The 26286-nt window shown below is 45.0% G+C and overlaps 1 protein-coding gene across 1 annotated transcript in view; it reads right to left on the reverse strand.

Annotated features, from left to right (window-relative positions):
- Positions 1–24365, reverse strand: part of Lrp2 (LDL receptor related protein 2) — a 157388-nt gene extending 133023 nt beyond the window's left edge. Inside the window, exon 1 of the mRNA NM_030827.2 lies at positions 24165–24365. Within this exon, the coding sequence (NP_110454.2) occupies positions 24165–24243 (79 nt within the window). The 5' untranslated portion in view covers positions 24244–24365. The remainder of the gene's footprint in view (positions 1–24164) is intronic.
- Positions 24366–26286: the final 1921 nt, after the last annotated feature.

Raw genomic sequence — 26286 nt, forward strand, 5'->3', positions numbered from 1 at the left:
CAGGCCGGACCTCAGCCATCCTGACAGGCCGGTAAAATCAGCAGACTTCCACATTAAAAAAAAAAAATTTTTTTTTAAAGTTTGTTGTTACTGAAAATTCCCACAATAATAAAAGAAAAAATAAAAACAAAAACATAAACAAAAACAAAAAACATTAACAAAAACAAAAACAAAAAATACTTCATACCTTGTTGGAACTAGGAAGCTGGCTCAATGGGTGAAAGGGCTCACCGCCCAAGCCTGACAATGAGCTCAATCCCCAGAACCCACATAAAGTCAATACAGTGGCACACATCTGTAGCGCCAGCACTCTTAAGGCATGATGGGAAAAAGCAGAAAGGAGAGAGACTCTGCCGTGGCACCGGGGCCTACACACAGCCACACGAACACTCACGCACTTAAGTTAGAGTCTGGCAGGGTTACTACAATCAACTCTAAAGGAATAAAAATAAAGAGGTGACAGGGAGACTAAGAGAAGAAGGCGGAGTTCAGAAAGAAGGGGCACCACTTCTAGACACTGAACTCAGTGACACTGAGCGTCCCCAGAACTAGCTTTGAGTCACATCTAGTGTCTTGGGCCTTGACTGCAAAAAGGAACAAAATAGCAATTCGACTTTATAGACTATGGCCCAAATCCAGCCTGTCATTGCCTTTATAAGTCACAAATCTCATGGTAAGGACTAAGCTACTTCTCACTCAGAATGTATTTTCAGAAAATCCATGTCAGGCATTCACCCACACATTTGTGTATATCTGCTCTTTATACTTAGTACATTGCTATCCGTTTATGAAGACCTATTAAAATATAAATAGAATTTTAATTAAAGAGAAAAAACTTCAGGCTATGAATGCCAGTGTAAATGTAATTTTAATATCAAGATAAATGTAACTTTAATTAAAGAGGAAAAAAAAGTTCAGGTTATCTGTTGCAGCCCCAAGTCATTTGGCCCTAGATTGTTATGCCTGGGCTCAAATAGCATTTATAGGTCTCCAAATCACTCCCGAGCACCATAAATGTCATCACGTCATGGAATGCGGTCATGATGACACAATTCGAAGTCCTGGTGACACAAAATCAAGGCATTATTTCACCGGCTGATACCCATGCATGATGAAATGCTACTCAGGTTTCTCCCTAGTTGTGGAGAATGGATGCTGCCCCAATATGAATAGCTTCTTCAGTAAGTTGAGGTACCAGTGTTGCCTGCCACAAACAGGACGAGGAAGAAGGAGAGGGTATGACGTTTCCTCATGTTTTACCTAATGTGTTTTAGGTATCGTTAGTAACTAAAGAATGTATTGCCGTTATTATAAATTAATGTTTAAACTTTGTTATTACAGTTATTTATTTACAAAGGGGACGCAAACCTATGCCATAGTGTGATTGTGGAGGTCAGAGGAAAACTTTTGGGGATCAGTCCTCTCCTTTCACCTTGTGGTTTTCAGTATCAAACTCAGGGACCAGGTTAGCATCGGGGACACACACACACACACACACACACACACACACACACACACACACACTAAATTAATGTAATGTTATTAAAAAGATCTAAAGATATACATTAACTACATATATTATCAGTCTTACATGGTAGAAAAACACAATTGCAAAAACATCCTCACTGAATGAATATGCACCAGAGCCTTTACAGTGCACTGAAAGGAGAAGCATTCTAAGACATCATACAATGCCTTACTTCTGATTGAACTTGAATTAGCATAGCCATCCAACTTCTCCTCCTAAAAGAACCATGAACCCATAGCCATGACCCCATCACTGCTATTAAAGAGAGACCTTAAGGTGTGGTAACTCACGCATGTCCTCCAAGAACTTGGTAGACTGAGGCAAGAGTTGGTTCTCTAACTAAGTACCAGGGTAACATATGCAAGGGTGAGACCCTGTCTCAAATATAGATAGTTAGATGGCAGATAGATAGATAGATAGATAGATGATAGGTAGGTAGATAGATAGATAGATAGATAGATAGATAGATAGATAGATAGATAGATAATAGGTAGGTAGATAGATAGACAGACAGATAGATAAATGATAGATAATAGATAGATAGATAGATAGATAGATAGATAGATAGATAGATAGATAGATAGATAGATAGATATCCTAAGTATTCGCCATACCATAAACATGTTTAACTCTGTCCAAACCAACAAACACATATTGACAAGCAGGAAAACATTTTGAGATAGGGCAATTGTCAGCAAATGTACCCTCTTTATAACAATTCATTCTCCAGTGAACCAAGTCAACTAGTCAAGATCCATCTAGAATCTAAGAAATGAGAGCAAGTCAGTCCTTCCTGACAAGGCTTATACTCAGGGCTTCCTGTGTGGAGTCAGCACTTCCTACGTCTCCTGGGTAAAGTAAGAAAGGAGAAAAAGCATCTTAAACCTAAAAGGCTCTTCCAATAGTCCAACAATTAGAGTCTCATTTAATCACTCCACTTCCCTTTCTGAAAATCCATTCTCTATTCCTTGCCCTGCCAGGATTTCTTGGCCTCCAAGATCTGCCCCCAGGTGAATTTCCAGAACATTTAGAGTACTGTTTCCCATGGGCACTTGGTGAAACGGGAAGCCCATGAGGGAACTCGTTCTGTAATACCCTTGTGATCATTTTTCAATGCTCAAATAGCTTCCCTGAAGCAGACTGGAAGGAAGCAGGGTATGTTAGACAGGTGCCTAACATCGTGCATTGTAACAAGGCTTTTGTGGAAGCTAAGAGTCTCATCAGGTCGACCATAGAGTAGTTAAAACACAATCAAAAAAAGAGAACCTGGGAACCTCTCTACAGAAGTATAATAAATCTTAAATTTAATTTAACGGAAGGAAAAGGCTATGGGGAATACTGTGCAGGCAATGACTTCCAAGGTTTGAAGAGAAGCAACAGACAAATGCATTTGTTGCAGCACCGATTTGAAACCTTACTGCCTCCACTATGAATCAAGCGGCCACTTCACCAGAGACACAGGATTCACTGATTCCACCCAAACCGAACTCAGGTGTTCATGCATTCATCCACACACAGCAGCCCTCCAGCACAGGCTTTCAAAATAAGGGGAAGGGCACTCATATTTGGGAAGATGTTGTACACCACCACGCCTGCTCTCATCACTGGAGTAATTCAGGAAGTGTAGGTGAGTTTCCCTCCTTACAGATTCTACTGGTGCTAAATAAGAAATCATTATTTCTTTACGTGCGAGTTTACACTTTACCTTCCTCCGGTCAGCCCCTCCCCTCTAAAAGCCACCAGCTCTTCCGCAGAGTTCCCAGGCTAAATGTAAATTATCAAATGGCTGTGCCCTACTGATAAAGCCCTGTAAATTTACAGTAGGGTGAGAAAGGGGCAAGAGAGAAGCAGAGTAACTGCCCAGGGTTAAGTCCCTGACATCATATACCCCAGACTCAGACCCCTTACTGTCTGAAAGTCATGTTACTGTCAGTGTCTGGTTTTCCTCAAAGCACAGTGATAATAAAAGTTCTTGTCCATACACGGTCTTAAAGGCAGAGTGAGTCGTAGGGGTCCAGAGCATGGGTAAACAGGAGATGGGATACTGAGTTCTAGACGAGTGTTTCTTTAAAGTCTACATATTGTGTCCTTGTGATGTGTTTGTTTTATTACACATGTTTCCTTATCTCTGGCTCTTCTGTATTCCTAATCTGCAGCCAATTTGAAAACCTCTTTTATATCAACTAATTATAATATCCGAATCTCAAACGCTGCCATGGAAACTTAAATATTATGTTATTTTCACTTTTATACTCTTAACTAAACATTTCTTACTGGTGAAATTCACAGTTGCATGCATAACAAAACTGAACTAGAAAAATCAAAATGAATCCACACAGAAAATTATAGTTTCCAGGTACGTGTTAATTCCAAACACTGTCAAAAATATATCTCTGTGGGGTTGGGGATTTAGCTCAGTGGTAGAGCGCTTGCCTAGGAAGCGCAAGGCCCTGGGTTCGGTCCCCAGCTCCGAAAAAAAGAAAAAGGAAAAAAAAAAAATATATCTCTGTGAAGCGCGATATGTTAACATTGATGTTTTAAAAACATTGCAACAGTTACATTCCAAGTGTTAAGCAGTTCTGTCTCCATGTCATCTTTTAAAAGGCTAGGCATAGAACTAACTCAAAAAGTCCTGCTCGTTAAGTGTGGCTGCTCTCCAATTTAATCCCAGCACTCTGGAGGCAGGACTGTTCAAGGCCAGACTTGCTATGAAGTAAGTTCTGGGGCAGCCAGAGCTCTATAGCAAGACCCTGATTGAGAAAACCAAACAACAACAAAAATCTGGGCTGTTGATGTCATTATTTCAAAACCAGAGAAGGAGCACCTTTTTTTTTTTTTCACGCAATATTTCATGCCATCTTTAAAAAGACGGAGAAATGGCTAAATTGGTAAAGCACTTGCCACACGATCACAAGGATTTGATTTTGATCCCCTGCACCCACATAAAAGAAAAAAGCAACCAAGCAGAAGCAGGAGTCTGAAATTCCAGTGCAGGGGAGATGGGAACCAGAGGACCTTGGGAGCCTGCTGACCAGCCAGTAAGCTGCCCCTGGGTCAGTGAGAGCCCCTGTCCCAAAATAAAAGGTGGACATCAATTGAGGAAGACACCTGACATCACATTTACCTCCACATACACGTAACACATATGTGTACATAGCAGCACGGCATGCATACATACATACATACATACATACATACATACATACATATTCACACACACACATACGTACGGGGGGGGGGGGGAGAGAGAGAGAGAGACAATACCCCAGTCACTATACTTCCCAATTTACATTTCTTCAAAGCCACCCAACCTCTCAGCTTAGTCAAATGAAATCTTCTCTGGTGCAGCTCTCCCAGCCCCATCTCCTGTGACAGACACACCCTCCCTCCTTTAAGGCTCAGTTCAAATAGTCCACAAGTGGGACCCATCTTCCTTGCCACCTCCAACAAACTGGATTACTTCATCCCCTTTGTTCTGCACCCAAACCTCCAGAACAGCACAGTGCCTGTTTCCACGACTCAGCGTCTCTGTCTAACTGGTTCCTGACACGGCATGCAAATGCTTGTATAATAAACACACCAGTGATCAGACTTATCTTCCACTCACCTATACAACGCCTTGGGGAGCGTCTTGTAATTTCATTAAAAAAGAAAGGATTGGGTTTTGTATATAGCCCATGCCAGTCACAAAGTCAATCCTCCTGCCTCAACCTCTCAAATCCTGGGATTACAGGCTCAGGCCAGCATATGTGGTTGGATGTGGAGAACCTACAAAAGGGAACAAATGCTGATCCCCTGCTGTGGTCAGTACACCCTGCCTAAAGGCTCTCACAGAATCAAGTGTTCACCCTCATGGACTCTTCCCTCTGCAAATCCTTCTTGGCCAGAGGGCATACAGCCCTTTGACTAGACCGGTGGGACCAACCAGGATTAGAGACATAACAATAAACTGCAGAAAGACAAACTGACAGGATGCATGTCTAGGACACATGAGATGGAAACACTAAGTCTGGTGAGAAAATTGAACTTGGCATTGGTTTTTCACCGTGAAAACTATGAAGGACCGAAACCTTCTTGGGAGCAGACAGCCAGGTGCCGAGGCCTTGTCTTCTAACATTGCTTTGTCCGCTTTCTTTAAAAGGCTCCATTTTTTTCCCCTCAGAAGTTTCTACGGATAGAGAATTTGACAGGTGGTTTCTACATTTCAAAAGCCCACAGCAAGGAGGCTTCACAGCAGCACTGACCCAACCAGGAACTGGTCAAATGTGAATAATTTGGCACCAGGTTCCCTGTGGGGCCAAATGTTCACTGAACGATCACCAAGCCCTAGTACCTTGCATGTTCACAATGACCTTTAACTAATCCCAGGAGGCAGAAATTAAAATCGACATTGTACAGTTGGGGATAGTAGGGTTCAGAGTTCAAGTGGCTCGCAGGAATGCTTCTGGACAGCAACTCTGAGCTAAATCTCCAAGTTACAGCCTCAGTCGCTCTCCACCTTAGTTGCTGAGCCAGGATCTCACTGAACCTGGAGCTCCACCGGCAGACTGGGCTAGCCAGAGCAAGCCCCAGGGGTCCTCCTGTCTCTATCTCGAACTGACTGAGCTATGTGCTCAACCTAAAGCAAGCTGTGGTCAATAGCTTTGAGGAAACCATGGGGATTCTCTTTTTTAAAAGATGGAAGTGATTTTAGCATAGAATTATTGCCAATGTATAACAATAGCTACAACTCAAATATTTCTTCCTGGCACAGCCCTCACCGACTCATATCATCTGTCCTAGGCCATGAATCGCCCGTGTTCAAGCCTTTCAGAAACTACAGTGGTGTCATACAGTGTGTTAGGACACAGTATACATTTCATTTTAGACTAGGATGTGTTGTCGTTCAATGTCTGACTCCGTGACATAGCCCCATGGTTATATCACTGTGGAGGCTGAAATGAGAATTTAGCAGTTATTTGTATATTTTCAAAGCATGATTGAACTTTACCAACAAATGTGGTCAATATAGGCTAACAGGCTGGGAGGAGGGGTTCCTTTCAATGGTATGGCGACTTGCCTAGCATGTTCTTGACCCTGTTTTCGGGTTTTTTAAATTGTATACTGTTCCTGCTAGGGATGGTAGTATGTGTCTGTAACCTGATAATCCCAACACCTGCAACCTAGAAGCAGAAGAACCAGGAATTCAAGGTCAGTCTCTTGTTATGTAGTGAACTTGAGGCTAACTTGGGCTGCATGAGACTCTGTTTAAATATAGAGATAAATCCTTTAAATGGATCACCAAAAGAGTCCTCTAAAGTCTACTTTTAGGACTGGGAAGATGGTTCAGTGAATGAAGGCACCTGCCACTGACCCAAGGGCCTGAGTTCCTTAGAATTATTCAACTTCCACATTGTCCTCTGCCCTCCAAACTTGTAATGTCAGGAACACACACACACACACACACACACACACACAACACATACACACACACACAAACGGGGTGCAGGGGGGAACAGAGACAGAGAGACAGAGACAAACAGACAGACAGAAAGAGACACAAAGAGATAGAGACAGAGACAGAGAGAAAAATGTAAAAAAAAAAAAAGACATTTTAAATTTAGTCCAGCCAAGAATCAAGCCCTGTTTCATTACATCACCATTACATCACATTGCATCACCATTACATCACATTACATCACCATTACATTGCATTACATCACCCCTGACAAAGGAAACAGCTTCAGATGACTGGACACGGAAGTCTGTCTTATAACATTATATGTTGCCTGAGTCTCCTAGTGTCACCATGGCATGGCTTACTTAAATTTCTCCTAAATCAGTGTTTTGAAATGTGCGAAGATGAAGGAGCAGAGTCCTGACTTTTTCCTTAAAACTGTATAGTAGGGGGCTGGAGAGATGGCTCAGTGGTGAAGAGCACTGACTGCTCTTCCAGAGGTCCTGAGTTCAATTCCCAGCAACCACATGGTGCTCACAACCATCTGTAATGGGATCTGATGCCCTCTTCTGGTGTGTCTGAAGACAGTGACAGTGTACTCATGTACATAAATAAATAAATACATCTTTAAAAAAAACCGTATAGTAAAAGTTACCCCGTGTCCTTCTCAGATGAAAGCCAGTTTGAGCACTCGAGTCATTAAAGCAAGCGTAGGAGAAAGTGGATGAAAAGACAGAGACCATCTCTAAATCCGCCATCAAAAAATAACCCAGAGAAGAGTCTTTCATCTTATGTGTACGATTTACTGATTTGGTAACTTATTTACAAAATTGATGGGAATTGTTAACAGGGAGTTAATTGATTTAAGTCACCTGATTACCACAGTTAATTAACCACACTAACTTAGTCTTCTCTGAAAACAACTAATCATTTCCCAGGTAGGTGTCAGGGAATAATTTCTTGAATAAAAATATCCCTCCCCCTCCTTGAAGGGAGTCTCTTGAGTGTTTCCTTTTCAGATTCCAATCTAATGACGAACAAGACCCTTTTCTTATATGGCTATATTGAAAAGGCTGCCATCTTTCCACAGCCTCCCCTCGCCTCCCCCACCCTCCATTATAATAAAGGAAATCCAGCCGTGCGACTTTACTGACCATGTCATTTTGAATTACCTCAAAAACCAGCAGAGAACACTTCTTGAATAAAAATGAACGAATGAAAGGCAATTGAGACTTTCATCTGGGAAAGTGAATTTCCAGAAAGGAAAAAAAAAAAAGAGAGACCTAAAAATACGTCATTTGTAGGGACTGGTTATAAAGGGGGAGCACAAACAAATGGGGGCAGGGGCTGAACTATTCTAACCCTGACTGTGCTGGTTGTCACACTAATATACATACATATTAATGTTTATAGAAACAGGGATTGGGCGTAGCTCAGTGGTAGAACACATGCTAGGAAAGGTCTAGCATATTCCCAAGAGACTAGAGCAACGTACTCACCAACAATTTGGTCTATGTTAAAATAAAGTCAAAGCCTATTGCTATGAAACCTGTAAGAGTGCATTCATTTTTACGGATATAAAAATGAAGGTTAGTGGGGTATGGTGGTTTAATCCTAGCACAGAGGCAGGCAGGTCTCTAAATCTGAGGACAGTCTGGTCAATGGCCATCACTCCATAGTGAGACCCTGTCTCAAAAGATTAACAACAATCTCTCACCCCTGCCACAAGAGGTGGTGGGCTTGGGGCTCATGCCTTTAATCCCAGCACTTGGGAGGCAGAGGCGGGCAGATCTGTGAGTTTGAGGCTAGCCTAGTCTAGAGAATGAGTTCCAAGACCGCCATGGCTATAGTGAGAAACCCTGTCTCAAGAAACAAAGAGGTTATGGCTAAGAAAGCATGCAATGTTACAGGGATGATCAGAAATATAGCCCAGGATGTTCCCCATCTCTTTAGTTCTCAGTTGATGGCTCTGTCAGTTCTCTTCTAAAATAAAGAGAACCAACTGTCTTTGATCTACCCAAGTGCATGTGAAGCGGGGGTGTCCGGAGGAGATCTCTACAGTAAGTCTCACTTATACCTCCTACAAAGTACTGGGGCTTAAATAAAGGTCCATCTCTATCTACTTCTCTTTGTTGTTCCCTTAATCACATAAAAATGCCTGAATAACAATTGTAGATTACAAGAGGATTTTGCTGCAAGCCCCCCACTCCACCCCCATAACTGCTTCTTTGGTTCTTGCAAGGGCGAAGCAGACACCGTGTGTGCTTCTTAATAACTCCAGTTCCGCATGGCGCCACGTTCTCTCGTCTGCAACTGCTGGGTTTAATTATTTACAGTGAGGAGCATCAGACCTTCAATGTTTAAGCCACACATTTTGTTTTTCACCCAGAACCTCAGCTTCCATTGATTGCTTAGCAAATTCCTTCAACACTTCACTGCACCAAATATTAGGGGAGAAGTAAATTCTCATGTCAAAAAGTGGACCAGAGAAAAAGTCAGAATCCTAGTACATACAAGTCAACCTTTCAGCAACTGACTTGAAGCCAGGCTTAGTAGTACACGAAACATTCAGGAGATTGACACAGGAGGGATTCGGGCCAGCCTGCATAGTAAGGACCTACCCAAGGCAAAAATAAAACAGCAGCCAGCTTGGGAAGAGTGTGCACGAGTCCTGGAAAAAGATTTCTTTCACTGCATTCATCTGCTTTTTGCGCAGGTGGGTGGGGGTATGGGTGTAGGTGTAAGTGTGGTGTAGTACGCATGTCGGTGTCAAAGAACAACTTGGTTCTGTCCTTCTACCGTGCCTGTAGGTTCCCAGGGACCAAATTCAAGTGGACAAGCTGGTTAAGTTGTCTTTACCCTACAAACAGCTTTGCCTGCCCAGATGAATAGTTTTTTATTAGCCATAATCATGATGGTCTAGGAAAAACTGCATCTACATCCCAGCCCAAGGGCTTCTTCTCAAACTTACAAGTACTGATGGGTCCTAATGATTGTTTGTTTGTTTGTTTGTTTGTTTGTTTGTTTGTTTGTTTGACAGGACTTCTCACTGAAGTCCAAGTGGTCCTGAAGCTCACTGTGTAGCCAGACTGTCCTCAGACTCAAAACAGGAATGAACCACCACTTCAGCTATAGCTTTTTCTAACAATCCTATGTCAATTGAGCTAAGTATGGGAGGAAATGGGAGGAAAGTCATGCTACACGGTAAATGTTCTATTTTAGAATTGGGTTGAGTGTTCAGATGGGAACTCTTTTTAAAGACACCTTAAGAACATATAAACACACACACACACACACACACACACACACACACAGTGCGGGGAGAGGGAGTTGATTTCCTTCTAAGAGTCCCTCTCACCTTCTGGTATTTTCTACCAATTTGGAGTTTTCTGAGTCCACAGGGAAACAACATGCCACTTGGAAGAACTGGCTCTAGCGATGACAGAACAGACATCTTTAGACATAGAAAAGCTTTGGGAGCAAAAACATTTACACCCAGTCATAGGCTACATCTCCCCTGCCCCACAAGAGTAGCCTCCTCCTAAATGTAGAGAGACTCACCCCTCATTTGCTCATTGATCTCTGCTAGAACTTCAAATAAGAGAACTTGGAGATCCCCCATCAATATCATCACACCATCCCTAACGTGAAATTGGAACAGAGCTCTGATTAACTTATAGAGAGTTTGAATTGAAAATCACGGGCTGGAGGGATGGCTCGGAGGTTAGAGCACTGACTGCTCTTCCAGAGGTCCTGAGTTCAATCCCAGCAACCACATGGTGGCTCACAACCATCTGTAATGGGTCTGACGCCCTGTTCTGGTGTGTCTGAAGACAACTACAGTGTACTCATAAAATAAAATAAATAAATCTTTAAACAAAAAAAAAAGAAAATCACATAAAAATGGAGGAAACACTTTTCAAGGTGACAAAATGACAGTTAGGAAAAAAAAACTCTCAACAGATAGAAATATTTACATAGCATGGGGGGGAGACTGGGCGAGGAGAAGTGTACTTTTTTCAACATCAGAGATCTGTATGTTATATAGCTCCTGGTTCCAATATGGCAAAGTCACCATCAACATATGGAATATGCATTAGGAAACTGCCAGAAGTGGAAGGCCAAAGGTTGAGCTGCCCAGACACCAGTCTCTGAAATGGGGTCACCTCACCACAATACAAGTGAAGGGGTTTGTTTGAGTGGGCACAGAGGAACCATCTTTCCCTTTCTTCTTACAGATCCACTAGGGACATGCCAAGTACACAGAAGACACTTAAAAATCAGTCATTATAACTAAGCTCATTTTCTCAGCTTCTTTACCCATAAATGCATGTGACTTGGTCATTCCCCTGACTCCAGCCTATTTTCATGTACATAGAGGCCAGAGGTCAGCCTGAGGAGCCATCCACCCTGGGACTTACTGCCCACTACTTACCCTAGGCTGGATGGTCTCTCTGCTTCTCCCAATCCTTTCTCCATGAGTGCTGGAAATTAAGCTCATGCTTGCAAGACAACAAACACTTTTACCATTGAACCATTTTCCCAACACCTGACTAAAAAGTCTGTGACCACAGGACAAGTAGCCTTGGGCTTCATCAGCAGCCTGAGACCTTTCATCAGGCCTATTTTTCCTTCATCCATCAGAAATAAGACTCATGGGAGTTTGACTGGGCACTCGGAGGCCCCTCCCACCTCAGCCAGCTGCCTCCCAGAGTTGGAAAATCACTCCTCTCTTCAGAGGGCCTTTTGTCTTAGCTGCTATTTCAGCTTACCATGGTCCCAGACAGCTTTCTTTTGTGCTCTGTTTAAATACAGAATGACAGTCCACTAACAGAACATGGAAAAACTTTGGCTTATTTTTCTGTAAAAGCTACTGTATCAAAATGTATAGTGAAAAAAAAATGGCAGAATGATACATTGTGTATGTACAGGGGTATTCCACAGTATAACCATGGATCTGGGGGGCAAGTTTAAAAAGGAATGAAGAAGCAGCCACTCTCAAATGCACTGGGGGGTCACCAGTGGGTGGAGTGGGGGTTGTGGAGGGTCTGGCTGGACAGAAACACTGTTGCTAAGCCACTTGCTTTGATTAAGACAACAATCTTCCTTTTCTTTCCTCAGGACCTAGAGACCCTAAGACCTAAGGACTGGCAAAATTAGTTAGTGTAAAATGCTCCACCCCTTTTTAGTACTAGAGGTTGAATCCCAAGTCTTTGTGCAATGTTAGGCAGGCTGGTGCTCTTCCACTGAGCTATAACACGGGCCTTTTTGAAAATTTCTTATGTTTGTATGTTCACTTATTTCCTTGTTTTGAAACAGAAGTTCATGTAGATAGAGATAGATATAGATTCATCCTTTAAGGGTGACCTTAAATGTCTGACTTTCCTGCATCTAATCTTGCAAGTTCTTGGATCCCAGGTATACAACCACATCCAGTTTTTATGGCACTGGGGATAGAAACCAAAGACTGGTATACACTGGGCAATCAAGTAAGTAAGTACGTAGTTATGCAACTTAATACTTCAGATGATGAGTGACATAATGGAAAAGTGAGCCAATCAGTAAAGATTCGGTGGACGTTCAGTTTGAGCTGGGGTCAGCCTGGGCTACAAGCTACAAAGTCAGGCTGTCTACAAAAGAAGAGAAATGGGATAAAACAGTTAGAAGATAGGAGAGACGGAGCAAACAGTAGTTTTCAGGCAACAGCTGAGGTTGATCTAGAACTACTGAAAATGATCTAGAACTTGAACTGCTCGGAACTTAGCACCTAGGACTTTCTTCCAGCACACATGCTATGCAGGCTGAAAGCAAGCGGTAGACTGTTATACAAACGAGAGGCATTCTCTATTTTCACAGAGAAAGCAGAGTTGGCTCATGGACTCGTTAGAAGCAACATCGAAGCCAGCCGTGTCGGAGGTTCCAGGGCAGGGCGAACATGTAGGAAATGAGATTCATCTCCTGACTTTAGCTTTTCTCTGTGTTGTTATTCTCCTGCCGTGTTTAGACCTAGAGAAGTCGGTGTGCAGAACTTGCATTAACCAGGATTGGGGTTTTACAGAGTGAAAGAAAGAAGGCCAAGGGTGCTGAGGGTGTACGAAGGATGTGACTTGAGCAATGATTCTGAAATAAGCCGAGGAAAGGAGTGACTGAGGTCTGAGCCCCATCCCCCACCCCTGCCCTGAGAGGTGATGACTCAGCAAACTCAGGATGTAAAGGAAATGGACTGCCATTGCAACCACAGAACAGAAGGCTATCCCAGAAGACAATGGGCTCTATGGTGCATCCTGACTTCACTGGGCTCTGTTGGAGATGTTGAGGTAAATCCTGACTTCAGTGGATGGGAACAGAACCCTCTCCCAGTTTTTTTACTTTTTAGAGTGACAAGGGTTCCTAGGGTGATCAAGGAACTCACAAAGTAGAACACGCAAACAGCAGCCAAAGTTTAGGATCTGTCATGCTGACCATGGAAGGGACACTCGGGGATGAGGGCAGCACTTCACAGCATCTCAGATGGAAACATGCTTTTGCTTGTAGCTCATTCAAATGGAAGAACAGAGTTGCCACAGTAGAGTGGATTGCCACGGGAAGGGATTTACATCGAACGTAAGTTCATCTCCCAGTCTCAGTTCAAAAACTGAAAAATGAGGGGGATTCCCCCATAACAGCTATCGTAAGTTGTCTGATCCCCAAAGGTAACTGGAAACTCTTCGAGATGCACGTTCCTCCTTGGCTGACTATGTGCTCTGGCCTGTGAGTACATATGCTTTATAAAGCTCCCCTGGTGATATGTGATATGCCAGAGCTGGCTGCCATCCACCTAGGGTCCTTGGAAATTACAGCATTCTAAGTTATTGAAGTGAAGTGGTTATACTTTTAAGAACATAACGGAAGCCCTGCATGGTGCCTCATGTCTATTACTCCAGAGTGGTGAGGTAGGGGCCGAAATATCAGGACTTCAGGGTCATCCATGAGACATTGTCTCCAAAGGCAAGAGAAAAAAATAAAAGCTTAACTGAAACAAAGCAATGGTGGCTCACACCTGTAAAGCCAGCACCGAGGGTCAAAGGTTCCAAGACGAAGCTGGCCTACATAGCAGGGAGCTAAGAGAAAAAGGGGAAAAAAATGAAGAAAAGAGGACAGGGGAGGTGGGGGGTGCTGGGGGGAGGAGAGAGGGACAGAGGGAAGGAGGGAGGAGAGCAAAGGAAAGAAGGGGCTGAAACCTTCCAGGCTGGATTTCCTCAAACAAGATCAAGAGTACATGTGACCCCCCTCCCCAATGTCCTCAACTCCCCTCCCCACTTTTGCTCTGGCAGCCATATTAGAACCATAAGAAAGCTGCCTGAAAGTCAGCCTGATGCCCGTTGACCCTCACCGGAACTTCACTCCAGGAGCCAGGGAAGACTCCATTGTTTTAGCCAGTGTGGGTTGGGTTTTCTATTAATTTCTTTAAACAGAAACTAATCACTTCACCTTTCCCGATATCAGAATTAAAACAATGTATATAAGTCCACAATAGCTACTTCTCTTCTCCCCTTTAATAAGGTTAAAATGTAGCCAGTATTGACATATTCCAGATAAAATATATCCATTCAACTGTATCATCAGGCCTAATGATTCACATCTGTAATCCTTGTACTCATTTACTGAGGTAGGGGTGCCAAGAATTCAAGGCCAGCCTGAATGGGCTACATAATAGATTCCAGACTAGCCTAGGCCATAGGATGAAAACCCTGTCTCAAAAAGACCAAAAAAGGAGTTGGATATGGTAATGTACACTTACAATCCTAGCACTTGGCAGGTTCAAGGCTATCCTGGGCTAACATGAGACCCTTTTTATAAAAAAGCCACTGATAATGGTGGTGCACACAAGAAGCAGAGGCAAATCAGCCTGGTCTCTGTGGTGAGTTACAGGATAGCCAGAACTACATAGAGAAAACCGGACTCAAATATTTTCTACAATTTATTCACTTAACATCCCAAACACAGCTCCTTCCCTTTTCTCCTCTCAGACCCACCCTCATAAACCGACACTACTCCCTGGGTCAACTGTCCTGTACATCAAGTCACATCTTCTCCCACTGAGGACTGACAAAGGCAGTCCACTAGGGAAAAGTGATCCAAAGGCAGGCAACAGAGTCAGAGACAGCCCCACTCCAGTTTGGTAGGGACAGACGGTTGTACATCTGCTACAAGTGAGCGGGGGACCTAGGCCCAGCCCCTATGAAAATTAGCCATAGGGGTTGGGGATTTAGCTCAGCGGTAGACCACTTGCCTAGCAAGCGCAAGGCCCTGGGTTCGGTCCCCAGCTCCGAAAAAAAAAGAAAAAGAAAAAAAAAGAAAATTAGCCATAAAGTACAGGGCAACCATGCTTCAACCCAGACGCAAGAAAGGCCCAAGGGAAGAAGTTCTAATCTCACTCAGAAGAGAAAATAAAATAGACAGAGATGATGAAGGGAGGGAACTAGGCTGGGGATCAGGTGTGGGGAGAGGGTGGTAGGAGAAGGCTGAGAGAGACTGGAAATCAGCTGAAGGCTTCTCTAGGACAAGCTGGAGACCCTGGGAGAGGGGCACCATGGTGGTGCCCCTAGCTGGAGACTGAAGTGACCACCTCCTGAAGCCAGACCGGATTCCCAATGGAGGGAGGGGAACACCAATCCACCCACAAAACCTTCGACCCAAAATTTGTCCTGCCTGCAAGATGCACAAGGATAAGGACTCGCAGAGACTGAGGAAGTGGCCGACCAATGACTGGCCCAACTTGAGACCCATCCCATGGGAGAGAGCCGACCCTGGACACCATTAATGATACTCGGCTGTGCTTGAAGACAGGAGCCTAGCATAACTGTCTCCTGAGAACTGATGGAGGCAGATAGAGACCCACAGCCAAACAATAGGTGGAGCTCGGGAGTCTTGTGGAAGATTAGGGGGTGGGATGGAGGGATGCAGAAGGGTCCAGGACACCACAAGAAAACCTGCGGAGTCAACTAGCCCTTGGATGCTCACAGTCAACCATATTTAAGGGCATGGAAGGTTTTCAGTATTTTGTTAATGATATTTAAAAAAAAAAATCACAAAATTGGGTCCAAAGTACATACAAATGCTTCATACTTATAAGACAATTGTTTTTATACGAGGATTCAAGAAAGTCTAGGCTAACCAGATTGTTGTTACTCTCCATCTCTTTCAGGTTTCGGCCGGCACCAGCTGGACTCTCAGAAGCGCGTGCACTGCCTCTGTACGGGCATCAGTAGCAAGTGATAAAAGCTTCCTTCCAAAGTTACCAGGAATCATCAAGTCCCTGGCTGGCGGAAAAGATGCTTGAAAGAGCGCCAGTTATTGCTTACAAACCGCGATCCCAGAGATCCATAGCCAGTAAACAAACCATTGTATCCATGGTAACCGCGGCTTAACTTTTCAATGCACAGAATGGTAATGGTATTTTCCTTCTTTACTTCATTTCTCGCTGTTTTTTATATCCTCGGGCTCCAGTATGATCTGAGGGCTCAAGACCAAACACACTGAAGTTTCGGAGTGAAAACTGCATTTTTTTTTCCTGTCCTTTTAATCACAGGCGACTATTGTGCTTTAGGAATGAGAATGTCCCCATTCTCTTAGCAACTGCTATAGAAATAAGATTTAAATTAAAGGCTAGCAAAGTGACTATCAACATAAAGTGCATTTATTTGGGAAGAAAAAAATTTCTGCCATTTATGGAGGAAGTCCCTGACCTAAGTGCTAGGGACTCCTCCATATACACTAAGGTGTATGTTCTGTCGCCACAGAGATCTTAACCTGTTTCCAGATACTTCTCCTTCCCGTAACCCTGATCAAGATCTTGGAAAAGGGTCCCGGTCCTAGAATCATAAGCAAATGAAATAAACTAGAAAAGACATCGTGGTAAGATGTCCCTACAGTGGAGTGAAGAATCAATCCCACTCTCTAGCCTCTCCTCTCCACGGTCCTCCAAAGAAGAAAACTTCACTTGGGGCTGGGTGGTGGGCGGCTCACACCTTTAACCCCAGGACTTGGGAGGCAGAGGCAGGCAGATCTGTGAGTTCCAGGACAGCCCAGGCTATAGAGCAAGTTCCATGACAGCCAGAGCTATACAGGGAAACCCTGCCTTGAAAAAAGGAAGAGAGAGAGAGAGAGAGAGAGAGAGAGAGAGAGAGAGAGAGAGAGAGAGAGAGAGAGAGAGGAGAGAGAGGAGAGAGAGAGAGAAGGAGGAGGAGGAAGGAGAAAAGAGAGAGAGAAGAAGAAGGAGGAGGAGGAGGAGGAAGGAGGAGAGAGAGAGAGAGAGGAGAGAGAAGAAGGAGGAGGAGGAATGAGGAGAGAGAGAGGAGAGAGAGAGAGAAGGAGGAGGAGGAGGGAGGAGGAGGAGAGAGAGAAAGAAAGAGAGAGAGACAGAGAGAGAGAGAGAGAGAGAGAGAGAGAGAGAGGAAAATCTTCCTTCCCTCGTTCTAAACAGTGGGTTGGGGTTGCGGCTGTATGGTAGAGGTGCTTGTCTGGCACACCGGAGCCTATAGATTTAATCTTTGGTATGGCCATGGTTGTAGCAATGATAATAACAACTTTAAAAGTTGCAGCATGACTCCAGGAACGTAGAATGTTTCTAATACTTTCCTCCCTTCAGCTCATTGAGTTAGCTCAGGACTGCCAGTTCTTGAGAGATTTCCCTGTCTTTCCAATCTGTCTTCACATACAAAATGAAAATAACATCATTAACCGATTTTGTCTGATAAGGTTTTATATCTGATTTGCAGTTCAACCTGTGGCCACCATTGTCTTTATAGCCCCACCCCAATCTCCCTCTATGGCCCTCACTTTGCTGAGTCTGGGACCAGGTGTGCGGCAGAGCCCATCCTATGGGAACACTTCTACCCCTGAGTACGGTGATTAACTTGTCTAATAAGCTTACGATTAAGCAAAGCCATTGAAATGCAACTGAGACTTCTGTTGACGATGTTTTCTGTTTCCCTGTGGATGACATGATAGGATGCAGCGCCTAAGCCATTTTACACCAAGTGAACATGTCTGGAAATGGAGTCACCTCAGGATCAGAAAACAAAACAGGCATGACACAGTGTGCTGAACTAAATGAAATCGCCAAGGTTTGGTTACAGATACACCAAGAGAAATGAAAACCTCATATAAATTAGACAAATGTCTGTGTGCTGCCTTTCACTTCAGGATCTCAACTTCCCTTGACTTCAGTCAGTTTACCACAGGTTTCTATCAATACAATTCCTGAATAATTTGTGAAGTCATTATTTCCAGCCAATGCTAGAAGTTTTATTGATTTACTTTGGTAGTGGATCAAACCCAAGTCTTTTGGGCATGTAACCCAATGTCCTACCACTTAGCTGTGAAGTCAAGTTCTATTAAAAAACTAATGGTGATGGTCACTGTAATCTGTTCTCACTCGTGGCCTAATTTACTCTATACAACCATTCTAGGAAGTAAAGGTGAGCCCATTTTACAGACAAGAAAAGTGACCCGTGACACTTCGAGCAGTTACACTGGACTTCCTGGACAATAAGGAAAGAAAAGTGGGGTTCAAACTAAGTCTTAACCCAAAATCTCAAACATTGCCAGCTTCTTTTCGTGGACCTCTACAGAATGTGAGGCACAAAAGCGAACTTGGCATTTCAAAACAAACCACTACTAATCATTTTCAAAGAGGAACCCAAAACTGACCCTGAGGCAGGTCAAATCTTCCTTAACCAGAAAGGTCCTGAAAGGGGTAACCAGAAACCAGGCAATGATTATCTCAAAGCCATAAAGTGGAGTTGGAGTACATTTTAATTATGACATCCCGACTCCTTCACTGGCTACCACCTCCCCAGTGCATTATGGGTGGAAACCATATCACTGTAGCAGCAATTTCTTTTATTTCTTCAGGATCACAAAGTTAACATGAAAACCACTGCAGTTATGAGAGCTCCTTCAACCTCATTTTCTCCATTCCAGAGCAGAGCTTTATATCTGGTGGGTTTGCAGCTGTTCTACAATCACACTCAGAATCTCTCTGCCTGCCCCACTTGAGGGTAAAAATGTAGGGTTGGAGCACAGGTCTCATGTAGCCCAGGCTGACCCAGAATGCCCTAGATAGCTAATGCTAGACAAGAACTCCTGATCCCATTGTTCCCACCTCCCAAATTCTAGGATTAAAAGAATACTCCACTCGGGGAATAATGGACTTTAATCCCAGCGCTCGAGAGACAGAGGCAGGTAGATCTGTGGATCTTTGAGTTCAAGGCCAGCCTGATCTACAAAGTAAGTTCCAGGACAGCCAAGGATATTATAGAGAAATCCAAAACAAACAAAAGAAGACAAACTCCAACACATGCCCTTAATCCCAGACAAGGCTACAAAGTGAGAACTTGTCTCAAAAAAACAAAAACAAACACAAAAGACTCTACCGCACCTGGCTCCCTTTTGCTTTGAATTGAGTTATTTGTGTGCTGGAGGTACATAGAGCTCCAGGGTAGGACAATGCCTAATGTGCCCCACGCCCAAGGTTTGATCTCTAGAACCAAAATGAATGAAAAGAAGGGACATTTCCTAAGAGCCTGATGTCTTGATACCCTATTCTAACCAATAAAACTTAATGGCCAAAGCCAACCTGACAATGTTTTCATAATGCTGGAAAATAACTAGGTCCTTGGTATCAATATTTTTTTAAAGATTTATTTATTTTATTTATATGAGTACACTGTAGCTGTTTTCAGACACACCAGAAGAGGGCATCAGATCTCATTACAGATGGTTGTGAGCCACCTTGTGGTTGCTGGGAATTGAACTCAGGACCTCTGGAAGAGCAGTCAGTGCTTTTAACCACTGAGCCATTTCTCCAGCCCCGGTATCAATATTTTTAAATATAGTTAAAAATGTATGTAACGTGTTTTAGGCTTCAGCGTCCTTAAGGTGCTTATATAGTGATATATAAGGTGCTTAGATAGTGATTAGCTGGAACCTAACCATTATCTTGTCCATTAACCAGGACCTAGAAATCATCCTGTCTAAGTCTCAAGCTTCAGCTTTGTGGAAGTCTGCACTGCAAAATCCAGAGTTTGAGGAGTGTGCACTAACGGGCACGAGAGTTTTTAAAAATGCATCTGGATGAAGGTGTACGGTCACTGATGTGTCATAAGTTCTAGACCAAGCTGGAAGCTCAAGCGCTGAGGCTGTCTTAACCTGTGAGTACACGCCTCTTTGACTGCCATTCCTCTATGGCAGCGGTTCTCAACCCGTGGGTTGCGACCTCTTTGGAGAGATCAAATGATTCTTACACAAGGGCCCCATATCAGCTATCTTCCATATCAGCTATTTACATTACGATTTATAACAGTGGCAAACTTGCAATTATGAAGTAGAAATAAGGACAGTTTTATGGTAGGGGGTGGGAGGGGGGTGTCACCACAACATGAGGAACTGTGTTAGAGTCACAGCATCAGGAAGGTTGAGAACCATTGCCCTCCGGCCCGTTTGGCACAACCAATCTTGTTAAAGTCTGCCAAGGTCATCTACTTGTTATTCTTTGCTTCATCTGATAAGTGTGGGTCACCTGAAAGGAATCTAAGCCTCAACTGAGGAGGGTGGGGACATCTAAAAAGGGAGATAAGCACAGAGAAACTGACTCCATCAGGGCTCTATCAGCACTGCACGCCCTCAGGCCAGGAGCTGACGCCATTCTTTCAGGCTTTTCGGGACCTCTCTCCACCCCACTGGGTTAATCACCATTGCTATAAAACAATATGGGGACTTAGATACTCAGGTTCCTTTCAGCTCTAAGACCTTTCCCATCAAATGGAGGTGATTGAAACGAGTTGAGGCAGAACCCTGTGACAACCAGAAAGAATTCCAAGCATAGGAATAGGAGGCCACCCTGAAACAAATACAACAGCAAACAAGGTTGCAGAGACCAAAGTTAGAACAACAACAACAACAACAAAAAAAAAAAAAAAAAATGTAGCCTACTCACTACAGGTTCCACTCAAGGAATAATCATCATCACAAAAGTTCAGACTCTTAAAGGCATAACCAAATTGGTATTGGATTCAAGAATTTAAGGCGGGGAGCCAATTCTTAAACAATAAAAAGTAAAGAAAAAAAATCACTTCAAAATTCATTCTAAGATCTAGGGGATCCTAAAAACAACCGTGAGTAGGGAACCTTTAAGAATCTCTCTGACCAAATGGCTTAGCAGGTAAATGCTTGCCACCAAGCCTGACCACTTGAGTTGGATCTTGGGATCCACATTTCTCTCCACATGTGTAAGGCATGTGCACTTCCACACACATGAATAAAGGTTAAAGAAACAGATTTCTTTTTGTGTATTTAAAAAAATATTGATAAATATAATTCAGAAGTCAGTTTATTTTTACTATATCCTGTATACTGGGCTAAGTATTTTACATAATTTACCTTTTTATGGTCATAAATCTCCTGAGACGTTCTCTTACTGTATCAGGAGTTTAAACCCCCAGGTGTTTTGCTCTTTAGTGGTGACTCAAGAAACTGAGACCAGAAGCACAAGGCCCTGGGTTCGGTCCCCAGCTCCGAAAAAAAGAACCAAAAAAAAAAAAAAAAAAAAAAAAAAAAAAAAAGAAACTGAGACCAGAAGATCCCAAGCAGCCTAAGTCATAATTCAGGCCAGCCTGGGCTACACATGGAGACACTGACTCATAAAAAATTAATTACAGGGGCTGGAGAGATGGCTCAGTGGTTAAGAGCTCCGACTGCTCTTCCAGAGGTCCTAAGTTCAATTCCCGGCAACCACATGGTGGCTCACAACCATCTGTAATGGGATCTGAAACCTTCTTCTGGTGTGTCTGAAGGCAGCTACAGTGTACTCACTCTACAGTGTACTCACATAGGTAAAATAAATAAAAATCTTTAAAAAAAATTAATACAGTAATCAAGTAGCAAGACCGAGAATGGTGAGACTTGAGTTCTAGTCTAGAAGCCAGAAGAATGCCAGGGTGGTGCATGCCATTAATCCCAGCACTCAGGAGGCAGAGGCTAGCTGGTCTGAGTTCCAGGTCAACCAAATCTACAGAGGGAGTTCCAGGACAGCCGGGCTACAGAGAAACCATGTCTCAAAACAAATAAAACAAAATCAACAAATAAAAAAAGCCTGGGGGTTGGGGATTTAGCTCAGTGGTAGAGCGCTTGCCTAGCAAGCGCAAGGCCCTGGGTTCGGTCCCCAGCTCCGAAAAAAAAAAAAAAAGAAAGAAAAAAAGAAAAAAGCCTGAAGAGCATGTACACATGTATGTATGTATGTATGTATGTATGTATGTATGTATGTATGTATGTGCCCTCAGCCATGTGTTAGGTGATTATTGCTTTATCTGCTGAAAACTTTAAAATGCCTCCCAGTTTTGTTTTTTTCATAACTCACATGGATAAGAACTTAGGGAAATCTAGGTACATGGTGACACCAAAATAGGGAGAAGAATGCATGTTCCGGTGGTAAAGGGGACATCAGCACAAGAATGTGAGCAACCTTTCCTTCCAGACAGGGGCAAAAAAAGGTACAGTAAACCCTGGGGCTATATGATATATTACCCTAAACACTGTGAACTCTCCCTACCGCGCACACACACAGTATAACAGTAAATCCCTTTTTCAGTGTTTCTAATACTTTAGAAAGGTGCTCAAAGGAAGAACTGTTAGACATCTTCTCTTGCTGCCCACCCCTCCTTTTTGAAAGATTTTGCAAGCCTGGTGGATTTGTTGGCGCTTCCAAACTTCCCAGGAAGTCTGAGATGGGTGCTGCTTGGAGCTGCTGTATAATTACTTACTTGATTCCCTCTAAGGAGCTTATGCTAAGAATTGAGGAAAGAAAGCAGATTAACCATTTGAATACATGCCACGGCCCATCCACAAGCCCTCCCCTCTCTCCTCTCTAAATGGGGGCTTCCACAGTCCTCACCCATCAACCCCAATATGTGATCTAGGGAAATCAATTTATTGCTTTGACTAATCCTGCAACAATAGGGGTTTCATTTTTATTGTAGGGCAATTAAGTTGTCCGACGGGAAAGAGCGGGAGGGGAAAGGGGGACTGGCCCATCCCCACAGACAGATTAGTCCCTGCGGTGGCAGCAGCGTCCGTTCTGTCTGTCTGGTGGTCGGTCACACGCAGCTCCAGGCTGCTACCTAGCAACGAAAGCCAAGGAGAGAGCTCGCGCCTCTCTCTCTCTCTCTCTCTCTCTATCTCTCTCTCTCTCTCTCTCTCTCTCTCTCTCTCCCTCTCCCTCTCCCTCTCCCTCTCCCTCTCCCTCTCCCTCTCTCCCTCCCTCTCACTCCCTCCCTTCCTTCCTCCCTCCCTCCTTCCTCACTTTCTCTCCCGTTCTCTCCATTCCTTTCAACTTGTCTTTCATTTTCTTCTCTTACAGTTTTCTATTCTAAATAATCCCCCTTCCCCCTTCTCTCTCTCTCTCTCTCTCTCTCTCTCTCTCTCTCTCTCTCTCTCTCTCTCTCTCTGCTATTTCGCGGAAGGAAAAAAAAAAAAAACTAACTCCGGGACAACTTGAAAAAGTTTGTAGCCACATTCGAAACTTTCTGCATTCCAGCCCCAAAACTCAGGCGCAGCTAACCAGCTCCATTCATCAACACAAAAGCACCCGCTCCGGGCTGGAAAGGGAAATCCTTCAAGAAAGTACTCTAGTGTATCAGCCGCTCTCTCTGCCAATCCCACCTCCCGGCCTTATCTGGGCTCGTAAACGATCGGTATCATGAGATGCGGTCTCATGGGGGTCACCGCGGGACAGAGTTTCGCCACTGATGGAAGGAGGCTCTGGCCGGCGGCCCCGGGCGCGCGATGGGATCGGATCTCCCGCGCCGGCCGGACGCTGCAGGTGGAAAGCCGCTCTGGGGACAGCGTGGAGGACCGTCCCTCCCCAGCCAGAAGAAAGCTGCAGACCCACACGGGAGACCCCCATTCTCCAGGTTCCATCCTGAAAACCGTTGGGGATCGGGACTAATTCCCGTGGGAACAAAGGCACGATCGCCGTGGGACGAGCTGTCACCGAAGCCCTTGCGACCGCGTTTCCCAACCAGTAGAAGAGTGGCGCTGCAGTCGTCACTCCTGGGGTCACCGGAGCGCTCAGCCGGAGCAGCTCCGCAGCTGCCCACCCTCACCCGACTCCTATCGGCAGCGAGTAGGGTGGCGTAGCGCGGGCAGGTGGCTGCTTACCTTGGCTACTGACTGGCTCCAGGCAGGCAGCGATCGCCAGCAACAGCATCCACGCCGCCGCTGCGGCCCCGCGCTCCATCGCGGAGACGGCCCCGGGCCTCGCCGTTCCTTCCCCGGGAGGTGGGCGCGCGTCGCAGCGGGCACAGGCAGGTTACTCCGCTCCGGAACAGGAGTCTTGTTCAGCACTACCCGCTGGCTCCTAGAGGCAGAAAGCCGGCCCCGACGCCTGAGGCATCCCGTTTTCTACCCGCGCCAGTCCCCACCCTCCAGACAGAGCATAAAGCCCTCTAGACCAGACCGCCCCGGAACTAGCATGCGGGAATCCAGTGGGCCAGGCCCCCTGCTGCCCGGCCCGCCCCCTGCACTTTGCGACTCTGGGAGGAGTGGGCACTTGAACACTTGCACGATAGATAGCACTTGCACACTCCACACGCGCGCACGCTAGTGCAGGCTCTCATCCAGGAGCACACGCTCTGGGAGCACAAAACTGCCTCACACCCCTCGCTCGCACAAGCACGCACACTGCACGGTCGTATTCAATCACTGACAATAATCACTGCTGCTCACACTCGAGCAAGGGCTTGTCCTCGCCACTCAGAAGGATGGCTAGACGGACAACGAAGAAATCTGCCACCGACACAAACTCTAGAACTTTATCACCGGTGGAAAGCAATGGAGAGACGGGGAAGTCGAGAGCAGTGACTATAAGGAAAAATAAAAAAGGGAAAGAAAAGCAAGAGGAAAGGGGGAAGGAAAGCAGGGAAAGAGGAAAAGAAAGAAGGGAGGAAAAAAGAAAGAGGTGAGGGAGTGTTGGTTCAAGTATTTCATCCCAACCCTCGGGAGGCAGAAGCAGGTGGATATCTGTGAGTTTGAGGCCAACCTGTTTCACAGAGTGAGTTCCAGGACAGCCAGGGCTATGTAAAAAGAACCTGTCTCAAAAAGGAGGGAGGGAGGGAGGGAGGGAGGGAGGGAGGGAGGGAGGGAGGGAGGGAGGGAGGGAGGGAGGGAGGGAAGACCGACAAGGGAAAGACTGGACAGAGCCAAGACGCCTGACCTCCGTGCCTCAGCGTGAACTCTCTAAGCTCCCTCGGGGCCCTCCTCCCCCTGACAAGGTGCAGGCTACTCAGATGGGGTAGCTTGTGTTTTTTACAGTCAGAGAGGAGATACTATCATTGCTGTGGAGGCGATAACTATCTGGCTCCTCGAGCGTCAGGTGTCAGTCACGCTAGACAGCCTCTCTTATAGTTCTGTTCATCTTGAAACAAAACTTTAGGGGAGGGGTTGTTTTCTCCTTGGTGGCAGTAATGAGAGAAACACCAGGAATTCGGGGGAACTCCACGGTTCCCCTTGGGGGCCACACTGAACCTGTTAACTGAGACACAACCCTCCTAAGAGGCGTGGACCTTACAGGAGCTTTCAGACTATGGTCCTCAGCTCCTCAGTACTGAGACTAGCCAGCTGGTGCAATTGGTTGCGCGAGGAATCCCATCCCCACCGGAGGATGGGGCAGCTGTTTCTCAGCCTCAGATCGCCCCAGAATCTACAGCAAATCTGTAGAGCCGTACCTAGTCCCAGGAGTGATTTTCCTCAGGCAAAGGGTTGTGATGTAGGAAGGCGGCTATCCACGTGGCGACAGAGCAGGGTCCCTCTGCCTTCCCTCCCCGGAGCAACAGCCTGCCAGTCACTGCCTTCCTCCCCCCCACCCCACCCCCGCCCCTGCAGTATAGTCGGAATGTCTGCTGACCACAACAGCTTGTGTAGCAGGGCTTAGGCTGGCAAACCTTGGGGATGGGGGACAAGTTAGGTGCTGTTTTTGGAAGACAAATCCAGGCACTGAAAACTTAAAACCGGCAGGTTTGTGAAAACAACGTCTGGACTGGGAAACTAAAGTTAGATGCTTTGGCCAAAGTTTCCTACTCTGCGGCACCCAAGAGGAGGGAGGATTGGGTTCCCCAGGGAGGAGGGTTGCTGTGAAAAGGAGACGACAGGTGGGGATTGGTGAGGGGGCACGAAGCTGCTCTCCAGTCTCAATTTGTGATTTATGCCGGTCCCAGAATGACAGTGCAAGATCGCGCTGGGGTCATGAAGGTTAGAAGCCTTCCAGGCCAGGCTGCATGTCCCT

Source organism: Rattus norvegicus, chromosome 3 (genome assembly GCF_036323735.1).
Source record: "Rattus norvegicus strain BN/NHsdMcwi chromosome 3, GRCr8, whole genome shotgun sequence".
NCBI lineage: Eukaryota > Metazoa > Chordata > Mammalia > Rodentia > Muridae > Rattus > Rattus norvegicus.